This window comes from Oncorhynchus mykiss, chromosome 7, assembly GCF_057628025.1.
Source record: "Oncorhynchus mykiss isolate SJ-2025 chromosome 7, ASM5762802v1, whole genome shotgun sequence".
NCBI lineage: Eukaryota > Metazoa > Chordata > Actinopteri > Salmoniformes > Salmonidae > Oncorhynchus > Oncorhynchus mykiss.
The window spans coordinates 53454754-53474067 of NC_143028.1; the positions used below are offsets into that span (position 1 = coordinate 53454754).

The following is a 19314-nucleotide window of genomic DNA, read 5'->3' on the forward strand; positions in this document are numbered from 1 at the left end:
GCTCAGCTCTGACATTCTCTCTTGTCTCCAGGCAAAGAGCTACTGGCTGGGGCCCAAATACAGCAAGGAGGGCCCTGAGAGCAACGACATCCGTCGCACCAACGTCCCGGACATCCGCGTGGCATACCGCAGTGAGACCCTGCTGGAGGAGCTCAACCTCATCACCCATGCTGTGCACACCAAGGAGCTGGACAACATCGACGAGGAAGACACCCTCTCCATGGCCCCCTTTGGGGCAGAAGGACACTAAATCAACAACCCCACCCCGACTTCTAACCCCCCCTCTGCCCCTCCCTGCATGACACTGAGGGGGTGCAGTATGAGTGGACTCCAGCTTGTTGTTTAACCTCTACCTCTTACCCCCTTATCTCCCTCCCACTAGGGAATTGGACTGTGCACTCGTCTCTCAGCTCTCTTGTACTAAAGCCAAGGATACAATGCTCCCTGAGTGGCCCCATCTCTCTGTCCGTGATGGGGGTGGTCAGTATGGACTCATGTTCCAGTCCCCCCTTCTCCCTCAACCCAGGTTCCCTCTTCAACTCTCTCTGGGTAGCCCCTGTTTTTCCTTTCTACTTCTTTTGACTCCTCCCTATCTCTCTAATGCTGACTGTGAGATTTCAATCAGCACGGCCAAGGTTGGCAGGGGGAACATCCAGTGCTTGGATTATTTTCTAATACACATATGGGAGGAGAGAGACTGTAGCCTGAAGTCTTTTTTTTCACCTCATCTGTTCTTCGATCAGTTCCTGGATCACTTTCTCTGTCACTTTGATCTCCTGACCCTTCAAACCAATACTTCTGCCCTTTGCTTTGTCATGTGACCTTGCACGAGAAAAAGGGTCCCACAGTTCAGCCTGTGATTTGTTGGCATGTTTGTACCCATCACCTATATTACACACACACACACACACACATACACACACTGCACAGTTTAGCCGTCCTGAAAACTGCTCCTCTTCCATCACAGTCGTTCTGCCTGAAGCTCATCTAGTTTAATATCTTCACAATGAAGTAGGGAAGCAGATACAACTTAACATAAATATTATGAGGGCGTTGTCCATGGGTCGCCTAACCTACACAACATGGACACACCTAAGCAATGCATAGGTGAATGTTCCACCCCACATTGTTCCAACACCCGTTGCGCACTGATAGGAACAGTCACATGTAACTTAGAGTTTCATGGAAACCGCGGTAACAAACTTCTAATGTATGGACGTACACAGTTAAGAAAAATTGAGAAAGGACCAAATCTGTGTGGCCTAGAAGCAGAAGTCGTGCACAATTCCAGTCTGTCTGCTGCTGGGTATCTGATGGCTTTCATCCTTCTCTGTGCTTCTGGAAGGTTGTAGGGATTTATTGGCTAAATGAGTCCTCTCGGCCGGTCTCCCTGATCTAAGTCAGCTCTGAATGAAATAGCAGGCAGGACATTCAGCAGAGAAACGGCAGCAGCCGTCTGGGCATGGAGCTGTGTACCTGACTGGTCTAGTGCAAACATTCCATTAAAGTAATATTAAGATCAATGTTATTTTTATTTAACAAATCACATTAGTTATAGAATATGCAGACAAAAATAGTAGATTTATACTATTCCATGGTGTGTACAATTTACTAAATATCTAAAAAGGATATAGATACATGTGTGTATATCTAAAGAAGAGGTACGTGTGTGTGTGTGTGTGTGTGTGTGTGTGTGTGTATATCTAAAGAAAATATATCAGTCTGGTAGTGGATGCTTAGAGGTGTGTATGATAAGAGATGTTAAACCACAGCTTTGTTTTCCAAGCACAAGTCAAGAAGAATGTCAGGGAGGCTCCCCTGTCCCCCTACAATTACCTCAACACTCAGTGTGTGTGTGTGTGTGTGTGTGTGTGTGTGTGTGTGTGTGTGTGTGTGTGTGTGTGTGTCGCTCCCACACACCCCTTGGAGACCAGGACAGACCCCGGGGACTGACCTCTGGGCCCACTATGTTAGTTATTGCATGCAGTGCCCTGTATGCACCAAACCAGACTTACCAGGTGAAGGCCTTACCACTGCTAGCCTGTCACTCTCCGTTTTCATGCCCTGCTGCAACGCCTCACTCCTCATCAACCATAACCATAACACCTGTCCTCTTCAAGCTTAAGCATTTTTGCTGTCCTAACATCAAGGAACTGATACCAGGCTGTGTGCTGTATGTTAAAGTACTTTATCCTTTATCTACCCAGGCCTTCCAGTGAAGTGGAAGAAGCGTTTTAGCAATGCTCTGCTTTGCCTGCATTTCCACCGTGCATCTGATGTTGTGCATGTCTGCATGGACCACTGTGTGGCCATGGGAGTGTCTGGGAAGATGGTTAAAGTGCTCTGTAATGTGAAAAAGCAACACATGACAATCCAAGGAAGCTGAACAACTGTCATGTATGAAGTATGTGTGCAGTCAATGATTGTTGTTAGTTTGAGTTCTGCAAAACAAACTCAAATCCAGCTCATCACTATGGCAACGCTCAAACCATGGAGAGACAAAGTTGCTTGGTTGTTATCAGCATCAAATGAACTCACCCCCATCAGTCATGGTTTTCGTGGTCACCAAAACAGATGTGATCTGTACCATAGGGATCCTATTGTAATTCCTAATTCTATGTTCTGTAAATTCACCCCCATGTCACCCAACGAGCCTTCTCCTCATCGGACCTCTTCTGTGATTCAAACTGTGGGAGTTCTATTTGTACAGTCCTATTATTTGCCAAGACTGTTAACTACTGGGCCCTAGTTGTAAAATGTTCACCACGCATTGCGTACCATTACCTACCAGCCCATTTTAAAAACCTAAGTGTGACAAAAGCCACACAAAATATACGAGTAAATGTTTGAGAAACCAGATCATTTAGGACAAGCTGAACATGTGGATGGATTTAATATATAAAGTGTATTTTTTTAAAGGCTATGGAAATAAAAGGTTTATATTATAAACAGTATATCAATATCTAGATCACAAACTTGAAGTTTCGTTGCTGTAGATCATTTTAAACTGCCCTTATTTAAGCAGAAAGGTGTATTTTGTCATATTATTATTGGCCTTGTCTTTCACTAGATTTACAATTGGACTCAATATTTCCATGTATATTCTTTTATTATTTAGTATTTTAATCGTTTTTCTGGTGTTCTTGTTGTGTTAGGACTGTTGAAGTGTTCCATGTAGCTCTCTCTCAGTAGAATATTGAGTGATGTTGATCAAGTTAGCTAGGGTTATTTGGAGGGGCCTTCATCAATGGTAGGACCCAGAGCCATAATGGGTATCCCCTCTGACATTTAACTCAGCCAGAGCTGCCTATGTGATCTGGCTGTACATTCACACCTAAACCCCCACTCAAACACTGTAATCCTTCCCACAGACATACAGCCATAGACTGGAACACTGTTTCTCTTTGATTGATCCAAAGAGGGCTTTAAAAAACAAGCAACCGTTTAGTACAACTTTTGATTTGATTCTTTGAAATCGTATGTTGCAGGGAATTAGAGGATGCATGTATGATTTGAAGGATTTGTGTCTCGTCGTGTGGAGTAGGATGTGTGTAGTTACTTGATAAACGATCAGACATCCAGGTTTAGATCCAGGTGTGGCTCACTGAAGGACCCAACAACTTCGTTGACCTTTACCCTTTCAGTTCCGTCCGCCCATTTCAGACCTCACTAACTCCTGTTGTTGGTCTCCATCTGTAAAATGAGTTGAGTTTCTTTGCTTGTTTATAAACTACAATGCTAGCGAACCTGTTGGTTCTACTGGTACCATAGACCATACTTTATCAAACTTCACTAAGGACTGCCATATGTATTTCTGTTCCAATCGAAAGAGCACACAAACAAAGTTGGAAGACATAAGTCAAATGCTGTTTGTTTTCTTGCACTGTGTTCAGTAGTGCAAAGAGTCTTGGGCAGTAGTGATATACAGTGTGTTGTCATCACAGAACACAAACCAATTAATCAGTCAATTATCACACTGCGAGTTTTGTTTTTTGTTCAATTGATTTTCTCATTGCAAAATCACATAGTATTATTTTCACTTCATTATGTTTAATACAAAGAGTTTGTTGACTTGTTTTGTGCCTCCATTCATTCATTCATTCATTGTTTTAGACATTTGAATGTTTTTCCATGAAAGGTTCTCTGCACGTGTTTTATTATTGACATGGTTGTCTTTCATTTGTTTAAGTCTATTGGAGTCACTATCATGACTTTAAATGAATGCCAATGTTTTACATTTACTCAACTGCTTCTGATATGGTACATGTGTAACGTCTGAAAAATGAAATAAAGCATGCTTATTCATCTAACGTGTTGTGTCCTACATCATTCATTAAGTTGTTGGCTGGTGTCATTCAGCTAATTTACTTAAGTCAAATAATACAAGTGATTCATATGGATAGACAGAGCCAACATTGAGATACATGATTAGTTTACAGAGATACAGACGGACTTACATGTCCATACATATCACTACCAAAATAAAATGTATATCAATTGATTACATTTCAGATACATCAAAAACAAGATACATAAAGTATTATAACACTTAACACATTTCTACATGTATAAAATGGTGACTTGAATAAATTAATCAAGATCAATCATAGAATCAAGTGGCATCAACACTGGTTTGATACAATACATATGCTAAACATATTTAAGTTAAAACAGTTGATACAGAATATATATAGAGAGAATCTGTCTTTAAGTATTGGATCTTATCAAATGCACAAATAGTATTTTTACTAAATGTTTCTAACACTAGAGCTTTGATACGTCCGCCCTACATACTTCTAACTCAACTCTGCTTGCTCTGTTTTCAGTGTATATAATCACTATTTTCTCTACTGCACAGCGGAAATTTGTAGCTTGAAGCTCAAGGGTTGAAACTTCATGTCCCGACTCGTCTGTGACTCTCTGGTCATCTTGTCTTCTCCCGTCCTAAGGCTCTATGGGCCTTACCTCACTGGCAAGCTGGAGTGGAAAGGAAAAACAAATCAGTTTGTTACCTGTCATTTACAAGAATATAAATCAACAGTTTTACTGCTAAAGACAGAGTGGTGTGGGACTTACAGCCATGGCAGACTTGATGTTCTGGAGCTGGAAGAAGACCCGCCCCCCCTCCTCAGGACACACAATCTTCAGCTCCTCTCTTGTCATCCCCAGGAGCATGGAGCCACTCAGCACACCCAGACAGCGCACCGTGCTGAGAGAGAGGGAGGAATGAACAAATCATGGAAAAGAGATACAATACTTATTGTAATTTTCTCATGCTCACTTTATAACTACTGTAGTCAATCACATGTATGCCTACAGAGATCAATAATCTATAGTTAATGTGATTGGGAGTTTGAGTGCTCTTACATTTTACTGAAGCCCTTGTGCTCCAGCCAGGCCTTCACTTGGTCAGGCTTGGACCTCTTGGTTAGGGAGGGAGGACCACTGGTTTCCTAACGGGGGGGGGGGAATAGTCTTGATAATTACACACTAATACAGTGCACTAAACACATGGAGCTCGATTCAGACTTAGGAAATCTATTCCTTTTTTTTGCGTTTTGATTGAAGCACTTCTCAGTATTTGGTAATCAGACTTACACTATATATACAAAAGTATGTGGACACCTCTTCAAATTAGTGGATTTGGGTATTTCAGCCACACACATTGCTAACAGGTGTATAAAGCCGAGCACACAGCCATGCAATCTCCATGGACAAACATTGCCAGTAGAATGGTCTTACTGAAGAGTTCATTGACTTTCAATATGGCACCGTCATAGGATGCCACCTTTCCAACAAGTCAATTCATCACATTTCTTCCCTGCTAGTTGTGCCCCAGTCAACTGTAAGTGCTGCTAGTTTGAAGTGGAAACGTCTAGGAGCAGCAACGGCTCAACAGCGAAGTGGTAGGCCACACAAGCTCACAGAACACGAGTGCTGAAGTGCGTAGTGCGTAAAAATTGTCTGTCCTATGTTGCAATATTTACTACCGAGTTCCAAACCGCCTCTGGAAGCAACATCAGCACAAGAACTGTTCATCGGGAGCTTCATGAATTGGGTTTCCATGGCCCAGCAGCCACACACAAGTAGAATATCGCCATGTGCAATGCCAAGCGTTCGCTGGAGTGGTGTAAATCTCGCCGCCATTGGACTCTGGAGCAGTGGAAACGTGTTCTCTGGGGTGATGAATCACACTTCACCATCTGGCAGTTTGATGGACAAATCTTGGTTTGGAAGATGCCAGGAAAACTCTACCTGCCCCAATGCATAGTGCAAACTGTAAAGTTTGGTGGAGGAGGAATAATGGTCTGGGGCTGTTTTTCATGGTTATGGCTCCTTAGTTCCAATGAAGAGAAATCTTAACGCTACAGCATACAATGACATTCTAGACGATTGAGTGCTTCCAACTTTGTGGCAACAGTTTGGTGAAGGCCCTTTCTTATTTCAGCATGACAATTCCCCCATGCACAAAGCGAGGTCCATACAGAAATGGTTTGTCAAGATCAGTGTGGAAGAACTTGATTGGCCTGCACAGAGCCCTGACCTCAACCCCATCAAACACCTTTGGGATGAATTGGAACGCAGACTGCGAGCCAGGCCTAATCGCCCAACATTAGTGCCCAACCTCACTAATGCTCTTGTGGTTGTGGTCCTTGCAGCAATGTTCCAACATCTAGCGGAAAACCTTCCCAGAAGAGTAGAGGCTGTTATAGCAGCAGAGGGGGAACCAACTCCATATTAATGCCCATGATTTTAGTATGACTAGCAGGTGTCCACATACTTTTGGTCATGTAGTGTACCTACATGACCAAAACGAGCTTTTTGGGAGTAAAAACTGAGAAACGCCCAGGCATATAATTAAAACATTCTGGAGTGCATAAATCAACTAGGTAGGTTGAGCCAAATTTCATTCCCGTAAATTGTGTAAACATACAATTAAAATTGGGAATAACAGCAGAGCTATTTATAGCCTAATTCACTGTGGAAAAGGGGCCGAAATACATGTCATGTTGAGATTAATTATAGTTTGCTTACATATGACGGGATTCACATTCGTCTCCAGCAATAAGGAAAAATCATCTGAAACATTGGTAATTATAATCCCCTTCTCCAAACGTATAACTAATTTACCTAGCTCTTATCAATGTATACTTTACAGTGCATGGAGAATGGCGTTATTTCTTTCTGAAATAGTAGATGTTTTCTCACTTGGAACTGACAGGTGCTCAACCTTATTCATGGTTTCCTCGCGAGTAAAGGTGTTGGAATTATGAAGGAATTAAGTCAAGGTCAGAATAGGTGTATCTCTAGACACACCTCTGCCACACCTCCATTTTTCTGTGATCACCTCCCCAAACTAATATCTGGCTGTCACATGCATTTCCTCATGCTTAAGATGAAGGTCAGAACACGCAGAGAGAAAGTGAATAAGGGAAAGGGAATAAAGTTCCATTTGCGCAGGTGTAACACGGGTCTGAGTTCCCCACATGGAGCATACACAACATAATAACACACAGCAGGCGTTCCAGTATAAAGTGTTGCTGGGTGTTGGGGTATCTTGCCTGCTTTTCCTGTTCTTTGTCCACTGACTCCAGTATGTTGTTGGGCACAAAGCCCTGCTCTCCTCTGTCGCTCCTTACTTTCCACCATTTCTTGGACATGTCCAGTAGCTGTGGAAGCACAGAGCACACAAATGCTTCTGTCAAAACCTCCTCTTGGGCGGGCAGACAGACAGACAGACAGACAGACAGACAGACAGACAGACAGACAGCCAAACAGACAGACAGGCAGGCAGGCAGGCAGGCAGACAGACATACAGACAGACAGACAGACAGACAGACAGGCAGGCAGGCAGGCAGGCAGGCAGGCAGGCAGGCAGGCAGGCAGGCAGGCAGGCAGGCAGGCAGGCAGGCAGACTTCAAAGTACTCACCTGAACCACTTCTCCCTTGGAGATGCTCAGCTCTCTGTTGTTCCTTGCAGTGAAGTCATACATCACACGCATGTAACTGGAGTTTGGCTCCTCTGGACTGAAAACACATACATAGAACTATAGACACACACAGAACAACATGTATCCATAATGCTTCAATGGCTTTTAAAAAGTGTATAATTGTTTCTTAATGCATACCGTGATGGTGAAGGCTTCCATTGGGCCGAACTCTACAGGGGAATATTTTGAATTAACTTATCGAAAGAAACCTTATTGAAACTACCCAGCCTATAGAGAACTATAATATGCAGCTCACTGGGTATTTACCTTTTCAGGGGTGGAGAATGGACTCTGACTCTGATTCTGACTCTGCTGCCTCCTCTCAGGTTCTCTCTTCGCTGGCTCTCTCCCTGGGGGAGAGTGGGTCACCTCTGGGGGCTGCCAACCATCGTAGAACTCCAGAGTGTAGGTAGGGATGTCCTCATCATCCTCGGGCCATTTTGTACTGATAACCCATCAGGGACATAGGAAGCCATTGTCAAAATGTATGGAAGTACATTTGTATGCACAGAGCACCCCTGACTGACAGTAACTCCCCCAATTCCCTGATAAACTACTAATCACTGATTCTCACCTGGGGATGTTCCAAGCGTCTCCCAGTGACTGCCACAGCTGGTCCTCCTCAGGGGTGGCTTCCTCACTCAGCAGACGGATACACTCAGGCTCCAGCAGGGGCGCCACGATGGTGGGGGGCAGCTCCTCAGGGCAGTGGGATACCACCTGGAGGAGGGAGGGGGTAGCGGAAGTGGTGGGAAACAAGCGCACGGAACTCATTGATGGGAAGTTATCATACACTGTCAATTCATTTGCTCATATGATCAAATGGGACAGAAGGTAGGCAGGTTCAAAACATAATGTTGAAAAATATGATCATGGGTGAAGCCCTGTGTTGAAAACAAAGATTGAGTAAGCAGTAACTTACAAATGCCAGGGTGGAGAAGAGGCAGTGGACGAATTCCGGAGCGCTGGGATTATTAATCTTTCCATTGAGCTCCCCCTATCACAGTGAACAGACATAAGGTACTAGATTAAGCTCTCATATTAAATGAATAGCATTTATTAAATCATGAGTCCACAACAAAAAAATAACGGAGATATTTGAATACACACCAGAAGGTTGAACCCGTATTTGATTTTGTGGAGACAGGTTTTAAACTCCTCTGCTGGTGGCATGCCGTCAATGCCTCGGAAATGAAACAAATGGCATCAAAAAACTCTAACCTTAGACCATATTTTTCCCAATGTCATCTTGCACCTGAATATGGGATATCCCAGGGGTTAAATAATGGGTTCAGGTGGGGGAGCCAAGATTAGGTTTAAGGTTATTCCAAGTTTTGGTTACCGAACTAACCCTAAACCTAGCTTCATGTCCACACCCCAGCTCAACCCTTTCCCTTTCCCTATCCATAACCCTAACCCTAGCTTCATGTCCACACCCCAACTCAACCCTTTCCCTTTCCCTATCCATAACCCTAACCCTAGCTTCATGTCCACACCCCAACTCAACCCTTTCCCTTTCCCTATCCATAACCCTAACTTCATGTCCACACCCCAGCTCAACCCTTTCCCTTTCCCTATCCATAACCCTAACCCTAGCTTCATGTCCACACCCCAGCTCAACCCTTTCCCTTTCCCTATCCATAACCCTAAACCTAGCTTCATGTCCACACCCCAACTCAACCCTTTCCCTTTCCCTATCCATAACCCTAACCCTAGCTTCATGTCCACACCCCAACTCAACCCTTTCCCTTTCCCTATCCATAACCCTAACCCTAGCTTCATGTCCACACCCCAACTCAACCCTTTCCCTTTCCCTATCCATAACCCTAAACCTAGCTTCATGTCCACACCCCAACTCAACCCTTTCCCTTTCCCTATCCATAACCCTAACCTTAGCTTCATGTCCACACCCAACTCAACCCTTACCCTATCCATTACCCTGACCCTAACCCTAGCTTCATGTCCACACCCCAACTCAACCCTTTCCCTTTCCCTACCCATAACCCTAACCCTAACCCTAGCTTCATGTCCACACCCCAACTCAACCCTTACCCTATCCGTTACCCTGACCCTAACCCTAGCTTCATGTCCACACCCCAACTCAACCCTTTCCCTTTCCCTATCCATAACCCTAACCTTAGCTTCATGTCCACACCCCAACTCAACCCTTACCCTATCCATTACCCTGACCCTAACCCTAGCTTCATGTCCACACCCCAACTCAACCCTTACCCTATCCATAACCCTAACCCTAACCCTAGCTTCATGTCCACACCCCAACTCAACCCTTTCCCTTTCCCTATCCATAACCCTAACCTTAGCTTCATGTCCACACCCCAACTCAACCCTTACCCTATCCATTACCCTGACCCTAATCCTAGCTTCATGTCCACACCCCAACTCAACCCTTACCCTATCCATTACCCTGACCCTAACCCTAGCTTCATGTCCACACCCCAACTCAACCCTTTCCCTTTCCCTATCCATAACCCTAACCTTAGCTTCATGTCCACACCCCAACTCAACCCTTACCCTATCCATTACCCTGACCCTAACCCTAGCTTCATGTCCACACCCCAACTCAACCCTTACCCTATCCATTACCCTGACCCTAACCCTAGCTTCATGTCCACACCCCAACTCAACCCTTACCCTATCCATTACCCTGACCCTAACCACCATTACCCTGACCCTAACCACCATTACCCTGACCCTAACCACCATTACCCTGACCCTAACCACCATTACCCTGACACTTACTTTGGTTTATCATACCCTTATTCTACATTTCTCTTTGGACACATACAGTAGCTCTGGCCCAATTTAACCACTGGTGTAGCCTTTTTTGGAATAAGGGGAAATACATTTCCAAATCACCTTTATCCTTGTTCTTCTTCTTTTTTTTCTTTTTTTTCATCTCGGCTTTGGCTGCTATAGCAGCGACTTGGCCCATAAACATCTCAATATCATTGAAAATATGATTCAAGATGTCCTGTGGAAAAAAACAAGAAAATGTTGTACAATATTCATATGCAACCCACTAAAAGTACCTTAAGCAATCGTCCACAGTACTGCTAACATTAATAATGTATTAATAGAGGCAGAGTACTGACCACATTCCTATCAGTCTCTGCGTATGGGCGTGGATGAGAGACAGGGGCTGTCTCGGGCTTGTCCTCCATGAAGAGAGGTTGGACTGAGGTTTCCTTCCTGTGAGGAGAGGGCTCTTCTCTGGGCATGGGCGGTGTAGGTGTAGGTGTAGGATCTTCATCTATTGAACACACACATTGATAAATACAGAACTGATTTGATTTCAAGATATTTGGCATCACCTTGAATAAATCTGTCATTAACATTGGAAACAAACCCTTGACCAAATCGTCTTAGGGTTTCTTACAGTGATCTAGACAAGCTCACAACCGTAGTCCTCTTGATCAATGGTTTCCAATGACTACAGAGGTATTTTGGGTTGGAGCATGCCATTGACTTACCATAGTCCGGTGCGGACCATTGAGCTGAGGGTTCTTCTGGAGGAGTCCATTCTCTCTGCTCAGGGGGTGGGCCAGTTTTCTGATGATTCCTAACAATTTGATGGCCAGACATAACTTCTAGATTGACCCTGGTAGAGAGGAGAAGAGGTTTACCCAGAGAAAATGAGCATATACTGTGATAACCTACAGTAAACCACCAATTTATACGCATTCGTAGACTGTTATTACCTGTTGTTGCTGTGATTGCTAAAGTCATCTCTCTGGTGAGGGAGTGCTCGCTCTAGGTCCCGTTTAATGAAATCGGCCTGAAATGAATCACCAAAATCCATTTAAAACCATATTGAAACATGAGAGTAACATAATGATCATAATACAGGCTGGTGACAAGGTCAGGGATAAATAACAGTCTCCTCACCCGGAGGTCCTCACACTGGAACATGAAGACACTGGTGGTCCTCTTGCTGCGGTCCTTGACGGTCGCGGTCAGCAGGGAGTTGTACACACAGCTGTCCATCACAGCCTTCAGCTCCACAATGCTGCTCAGAGGCAGTGACTCCAGCTCCTCCTAAACCCCACACAGGGAGAGGGGAGAGGGGAGGATGGGGAGAAGGGAGGAGGGGGAGAGGGGAGGAGGGGGAGGTGATAAGAGAATAGTAGGTCATGAATCAGAAATGATAGAGATTTTTAAGCCATCTGTACATTTGAAAAGGCAAAGATAAATGTAAAACGACAAACAGAAACCATAGCTATTACTGCCTGTATGTTGTGTACAGCCTGTATGTTGTGTTGTGTACAGTATGTATGTTGTGTTGAGTACAGCCTGTATGTTGTGTTGTGTACAGTATGTATTTTGTGATAGGTACAGTATGTATGTTGTGTTGTGTACAACCTGTATGTTGTGTTGTGTACCGTATGTATGTTGTGTTGTGTACAGTATGTATTTTGTGTTGTGCACAATATGTATCTTGGGGTCACTTAGAAATGTCCTTGTTTTTGAAAGAAAAGCACATTTTTTGTCCATTAAAATAACATCAAATTGATCAGATATACAGTGTAGACATGGTTAATGTTGTAAATGACTATTGTAGCTGGAAACGGCAGATTATTAATGGAATATCTACATAGGCTTACAGAGGCCCATTATCAGCAACCATCACTCCTGTGTTCCAATGGCACTTTGTGTCAGCTAATCCAAGTTTATCATTTTAAAATGCTAATTGATCATTAGAAAACCCTTTTGCAATTACATTAGCACAACTGAAAACTGTTGTTCTGATTAAAGAAGCAATAAAACTGGCCGCCTTTAGACTCGTTGAGTATCTGGAGCATCAGCATTCGTGGGTTCGATTACAACTCAAAATGTCCAGAAACAAAGACCTTTCTTCTGAAACTCATGTATATTCTTGTTCTGAGAAATGAAGGCTATTCCATGTGAGAAATTGCCAAGAAACTAAAGATCAATGTTTAACCATCTAGCGTTCAGCGAAATAACAACACAATGTCAAATACAGGTAGCCTAGTCAAATAATAAACAGCCAATCACATTAACCGTTACTCTCTCGCGGGGAACCTTCACTCTTGAGCAGACATTTAAAAACGAAACATGACAATTTGAAAAATAAGCCAGTTTTTTGAGCGAGAATAAAGACAACTTTCGAGTAGTGAGACATGTATAAAAGCAACCGATACCGTTAATAAGAAGCATCTTATATGGTGAGCAACTGATTGGCTAGGACAGGCAAGCCCCATACTATTGTGGAGGACTTAATTCTTCCAGCTGCCGCAGATATGGCTGAGACAATACTGGGAGAAAAGGCCAAAAAAATAGATAGACAATATCTTCATCAAACAACACTGTTTCACGACACATCTGAGATGTTTCGAAACAATTACTGCTTTGCATACAAACTGGACTTGTATGCAAAGACGTGACGGGCCTGGCACAGCTCCTGGTATATGTCTGTTGCGTTTATGAGGGGTCAATTAAGGAAGACATCCTCTTCTTCAAATCACTGGAAACCAGGACAACATGATTTTTATATATACAGTGCCTTGCGAAATTATTTGGCCCCCTTGAACTTTGCGACCTTTTGCCACATTTCAGGCTTCAAACATAAAAATATAAAACTGTATTTTTTTGTGAAGAATCAACAACAAGTGGGACACAATCATGAAGTGGAACGACATTTATTGGATATTTCAAACTTTTTTAACAAATCAAAAACTGAAAAATTGGGCGTGCAAAATTATTCAGCCCCCTTAAGTTAATACTTTGTAGCGCCACTTTTTGCTGCGATTACAGCTGTAAGTCGCTTGGGGTATGTCTCTATCAGTTTTGCACATCGAGAGACTGACATTTTTTCCCATTCCTCCTTGCAAAACAGCTCGAGCTCAGTGAGGTTGGATGGAGAGCATTTGTGAACAGCAGTTTTCAGTTCTTTCCACAGATTCTCGATTGGATTCAGGTCTGGACTTTGACTTGGCCATTCTAACACCTGGATATGTTTATTTTTGAACCATTCCATTGTAGATTTTGCTTTATGTTTTGGATCATTGTCTTGTTGGAAGACAAATCTCTGTCCCAGTCTCAGGTCTTTTGCAGACTCCATCAGGTTTTCTTCCAGAATGGTCCTGTATTTGGCTCCATCCATCTTCCCATCAATTTTAACCATCTTCCCTGTCCCTGCTGAAGAAAAGCAGGCCCAAACTGCTGCCACCACCATGATTGACAGTGGGGATGTTGTGTTCAGGGTGATGAGCTGTGTTGCTTTTACTCCAAACGTAACGTTTTGCATTGTTGCCAAAAAGTTCCATTTTGGTTTCATCTGACCAGAGCACCTTCTTCCACATGTTTGGTGTGTCTCCCAGGTGGCTTGTGGCAAACTTTAAACAACACTTTTTATGGATATCTTTAAGAAATGGCTTTCTTCTTGCCACTCTTCCATAAAGGCCAGATTTGTGCAATATACGACTGATTGTTGTCCTATGGACAGAGTCTCCCACCTCAGCTGTAGATCTCTGCAGTTCATCCAGAGTGATCATGGGCCTCTTGGCTGCATCTCTGATCAGTCTTCTCCTTGTATGAGCTGAAAGTTTAGAGGGACGGCCAGGTCTAGGTAGATTTGCAGTGGTCTGATACTCCTTCCATTTCAATATTATTGCTTGCACAGTTCTCCTTGGGATGTTTAAAGCTTGGGAAATCTTTTTGTATCCAAATCCGGCTTTAAACTTCTTCACAACAGTATCTCGGACCTGCCTGGTGTGTTCCTTGTTCTTCATGATGCTCTCTGCGCTTTTAACGGACCTCTGAGACTATCACAGTGCAGGTGCATTTATACGGAGACTTGATTACACACAGGTGGATTGTATTTATCATCATTAGTCATTTAGGTCAACATTGGATCATTCAGAGATCCTCACTGAACTTCTGGAGAGAGTTTGCTGCACCGAAAGTAAAGGAGCTGAATAATTTTGCACGCCCAATTTTTCAGTTTTTGATTTGTTAAAAAAGTTTGAAATATCCAATAAATGTCGTTCCACTTCATGATTGTGTCCCACTTGTTGTTGATTCTTCACAAAAAAATACAGTTTTATATCTTTATGTTTGAAGCCTGAAATGTGGCAAAAGGTCGCAAAGTTCAAGGGGGCCGAATACTTTCACAAGGCACTGTATATATATTTTTTACCCCAATTGGTAGTAGTTACAGTCTTGTCTCATCGCTGCATCTCCCGTACGGATTCGGGAGAGGCAAAGGTCGAGAGCCATGTGTCCTCCGAAACACAACTCACTGCTTCTTGACACAATGCACAGCCAACCCGGAAGCCAGCCGCACCAATGTGTTACACCGTACACCTGGCTACCTGGTAAGCGTGCACTGCGCCCGGCCCGCCAGCTTTGTGACATCAAATGGACTTTGATGGTCAAGCTGTGTTGGTATCTGTACTGATGGCGCAAAAGCCATGACAGGAAGACATAGTGGAGTGGTAACGCGCGTGCAAGCTTGGGTACACTGCAGCATCCACCGAGAGGCTCTTGCTGCCAAGGGAATGCCTGACAGCTTGAAGGACGTTTTGGACACTACAGTGAAAATGGTTAACTTTGGTTTAAGCAAGGCCCCTGAACTCTTGTGTATTTTCTGCACTATGCAATGATATGGGCAGCGACCATGTAACGCTTTTACAACATACGCTGGTTATCAAGGGGCAAAGTATTGACACGTTTTTTTAATAGAGAGACGAGCTTAAAGTTGTCTTTACTGACCATAATTGTCACTTGTCTGACCGCTTGCATGATGACGAGTTTCTCACACAACTGGTCTATCTGGGGGATGTTTTTTCTCACCTGAATGATCTGAGTCTAGGATTACAGGGACTCTCCTCAACTATATTCAATATGCGGGACAAAATTGAGGCTATGATTAAGAAGTTGGAGCTCCTCTCTGTCTGCATTAACAAGGACAGCGCTCAGAGCTTCTTGCCTTGGCAAATCGCGCTGTAAGGACATTGATGCCCTTTGCAACCACGTACCTATGTGGGAGTGGATTCTCGGCCTTCACTAGCATGAAAACTAAATACAGGCACAGACTGTGTGTGGAAAATGATTTAAGACTGAGACTCTCTCCAATACAACCCAACATTGCAGAGTTATGTACATCCTTTCTAGCACCCCCTTCTCATTAACCTGTGGTGAGTTATTCACAATTTTTGATGAACAAATAAAGTTTTATATGTAAGATGGCTCAATAAAGAGCAAATTCATTGATTATTATTATATTATTATTTGTGCCCTGTTCCTATAAGAGCTCTTTGTCACTTCCCAAGAGCCGGGTTGTGACAAAAACGGTATCTTATAGTGTGTTATAGTGTGTAATAGTGTGTGTGTGTGTGTGTGTGTGTGGCAGGTTTACATGACTGCAACAACAAAAAAACATTTGAGAGTGCACTGACCCTGGTGCCAGAAGGGGTACACAGCTGGAGGTTGAATGTTTGAAGGGGTACGGGACTATAAAAAGTTTGGGAACTACTACACTTAATATCTGCTAGTGAACTATGGGTATAGCTTTGCCCACCTAATGTTGTAGTGTCAAGTGTAAAGTGTGTGCACCAACCTTGGTCTCGATGTCTGTTAGCAGCAGGTTCCCATCCCGCACCTCCAGGACCATGTCCTGCCCCCACACCCTACCCATCCCATCCAGTATATTCAGCCTCTCAACACAGTCATTCACATCACACACCTCCCCACCATCCAGGTCACAGGTGAACAGATGCTGGAGAACAGATACAGGGTTTATATAAGCATATGATATCACAGAAATAGCTGAGTATCTATTGTGATCAAAGGCAGACCATTATCATGGCTAGATGATGAGCATAGTAAAATCATATTGGATAAACCAAAACAATACCTCTACTCTATAATGGAATTTGTCCATAATCTTGGTGATAGAGTCTGCATACTCCTTCCTCTGCACTGATGGGATACATGGAATGATTAACCCGTTATGCATGGTTGCTTTTCACAAAACAATCTATAATAAACAATGCTTTAGGTAATCAGTTTCAATTTCTCAAGGTCAATAGTCAATGTTAATGGTCATGTTTTCTCTTTACTTACTATATATTGACTTGGCACTTGGTCTGGACAGATTTGATATCTGTGATGACCGATCATCCATTGAATAGCCACTGCCAGAAGAAAATTGAGAGAAAAGCATAATATAGATTCAATTTCAGAGACAGAATATACAAGAGTTAAGAAGAGAAAGAAACATAAACGGGTTATAGCCACAATGCAAGCACACAAGAGAACACCTACTTGGACTGGATGGACTGGACAGATCCTGCGTAACTGCTAGAGTCAAAGCCATAGGGACTGTTAGTCCTGTACATCCTTAGACACCTTGTTCACCCAACTGTAACACAAGGAGACATCGAGACAGTAAAGACAGGAGAACACCAGCACAACCTCAACCACAAGAGCGTAATACAACTACTGCTGCAATTACAACTGATACTAGATATCTAGATACTAGATAATAGTCATGACTATATTCATTTGATTTGATACAGGATGTGCTATGAATGAGTAACATCAGACTCCAGAGCTGAGCTGAACCACGAGGACAAACCTTTAGTCGTCACACCTCATAAACCCTAGTGTTAATCATTCATTATGTTATTACAGGCAGTACAGCGCACTGTATGTATAGCCTAAAGACCATGTTTAGACGTTTACAGTATATTAGTTGTGTACTATTGCAATAGATCCCAAAGGAAACAACAACTTGAAACCAGAAACCTCAAAGCTCTGTGAACTTCTGTGATATCTTAATTTATATGATTGAGATGTGCAAACACACATGAACAGTGCAAACAACAAATCTTAATTACATTTTCCATCCACCCTATTAGTTGAAACGAAAGCAACACAAGCGGCTGAAAATGTTGATATTGTTTGAAGTAAAGTCAAATATTGATCCGTTAAGCATTAATAAATGACAGAAGACGGTTTATCATGGTTTATTATGGGTTAGCTATGGATTTGACACCTAGCAACACATATTTTTATCATCACATCCCAATGCTAATTAGGGCTAGCTATGTACATAGTTTCAAGATAAGTCAGCTTACAGCAGGTTAAGGGGGCCTATATGTTGTATAAGTAAGCATTTGAGATACTCATACACTAACTCAGCTATATTAAAAAATGGTTTAAATCAACACTGGACTCATTAGCTGATCAAACTCTCACCAGGAAAAACACTGAAAACAAACACAGGACAACCTATGGTTTATAGATGTTACCTTACCTGTTGTATCCGCCAATGTATTTTCTGTGTTATTTGTTGTGGATAAATGTATTTGTCTCTTCTACTTCAAAGCCGATACCACTCATATTTCAGGCCTGGGTTTTTATTGCGGAACAAATACTTCCAAGATTTAGTTCCACATAAAAGACAAGGGCAAAGTCCAGAGTCAAGAGCACATTGATCCAATAGAGGGACAGCACTCAATAAGGTGTTACTGTTGAGACAAATTCCTTATGGGAGAAAATGCCAGAAATGCTCCACGTTGGGAATATATTTTATGCCTATTGTAAAAATCTCTCTCCCTCTCCCCTATGTAGGACCTCGTTCAACTCTCTGAGTATCTACAGGTGTGTAATCCTGCTCTGCTGACTCCTTAGATTGCTGCAAGTGCTTCTATATTGGAATCTGTAATGATAATACATATAATTGAGACATGCCATTTAGTCAGAAACTTACTTGTATTATGGTGCATCTCTTTCCATAGGAGGCTCTGCGGCGAGAGGATTCTCTGAAACAGAAGCTGTCTCTACTGAAGCACACCACCTCTACTCTACTGCTCTCACATGACAATGTCTGGAAGGTTAGGACCTGGATCTCTTATACACTGATGTGATTACTCTATTTCTATATCATACTCTGTTTCATGAAGTGACTGCCATGAAGTTGACAGTAGGTTGGTGTAGTGTGTCATAGATGTTGACACAGGAGTGAAAATTAATTCCTGTCCCGTCTTGTATTGTATCTCGTTTAAACTCAGCTCCAGGGCAGTGGTTGTCGGTGTGCCTGGTATTCATGACGGCATCCCTACAGAGCAAAGGTCTGTCAGGGAGGGATCCTTGACTAGCCCATGCAGACTCCTGTAAATCACTCCTGTTGTCAACAAGTTGTGAGTATGATAGCAGTTAACAGACTATTTTAGAGTCAGTTGGGAATAAAATGGAGATATGAAATGTGGTTCAAAGTTTATACATCTTCTAAACATACACTGTGGCACACTATAAGCTTTGGCTTATCACTAACCAC

At 42.9% G+C, this 19314-nt stretch overlaps 2 protein-coding genes across 11 annotated transcripts in view; one reads left to right on the forward strand and one right to left on the reverse strand.

Annotated features, from left to right (window-relative positions):
* LOC110528095 (AMP deaminase 2) overlaps positions 1-4310 on the forward strand; it is a 56051-nt gene extending 51741 nt beyond the window's left edge. For all 7 annotated transcript variants that reach the window (XM_090241323.1, XM_021609903.3, XM_036983643.2 and 4 more), the window contains one exon: positions 32-4310. In XM_090241323.1, coding sequence (XP_090097449.1) covers positions 32-250 — 219 coding nt within the window. In that variant the 3' untranslated portion in view covers positions 251-4310. The remainder of the gene's footprint in view (positions 1-31) is intronic.
* Positions 3984-19267, reverse strand: eps8l3a (EPS8 signaling adaptor L3a). Of its 4 annotated transcripts, none has more exons than XM_090241326.1 (21): positions 18748-19099; positions 18292-18386; positions 17298-17394; positions 17097-17167; positions 16888-16952; positions 16591-16749; positions 11898-12047; positions 11711-11787; positions 11483-11610; positions 11105-11262; positions 10869-10983; positions 9102-9175; positions 8914-8988; positions 8566-8711; positions 8259-8436; positions 8130-8161; positions 7932-8028; positions 7563-7670; positions 5368-5453; positions 5077-5209; positions 3984-4977 (listed from the first exon to the last, which is right to left on the reverse strand). In XM_090241326.1, exons 3-21 carry the CDS (start codon positions 17369-17371, stop codon positions 4945-4947), a joined length of 1959 nt encoding a protein of 652 aa, XP_090097452.1. In that variant the 5' UTR covers positions 17372-17394; positions 18292-18386; positions 18748-19099; the 3' UTR covers positions 3984-4944. The 4 variants fall into 4 exon arrangements, with proteins under 4 accessions (XP_090097452.1, XP_036839540.2, XP_021465584.3 ...); XM_036983645.2 differs by having other exon boundaries at positions 11483-11613; positions 18748-19000; XM_021609909.3 differs by lacking the exon at positions 18292-18386 and having other exon boundaries at positions 18748-19267.
* Between the last annotated feature and the right edge of the window lie 47 nt (positions 19268-19314).

Bases quoted from the DNA above. Each gene is read 5' to 3' on its own strand.
- eps8l3a (XM_021609907.3), bottom strand. From the start codon at position 17,371: ATGTACAGGACTAACAGTCCCTATGGCTTTGACTCTAGCAGTTACGCA. The intron at 16,750-16,887 runs GTATTGTTTTGG...TCTGTTCTCCAG, and splicing joins AATTCCATTATAGAGTAGAG to CATCTGTTCACCTGTGACCT. The intron at 4,978-5,076 runs GTAAGTCCCACA...TTTCCACTCCAG, and splicing joins ACATCAAGTCTGCCATGGCT to CTTGCCAGTGAGGTAAGGCC.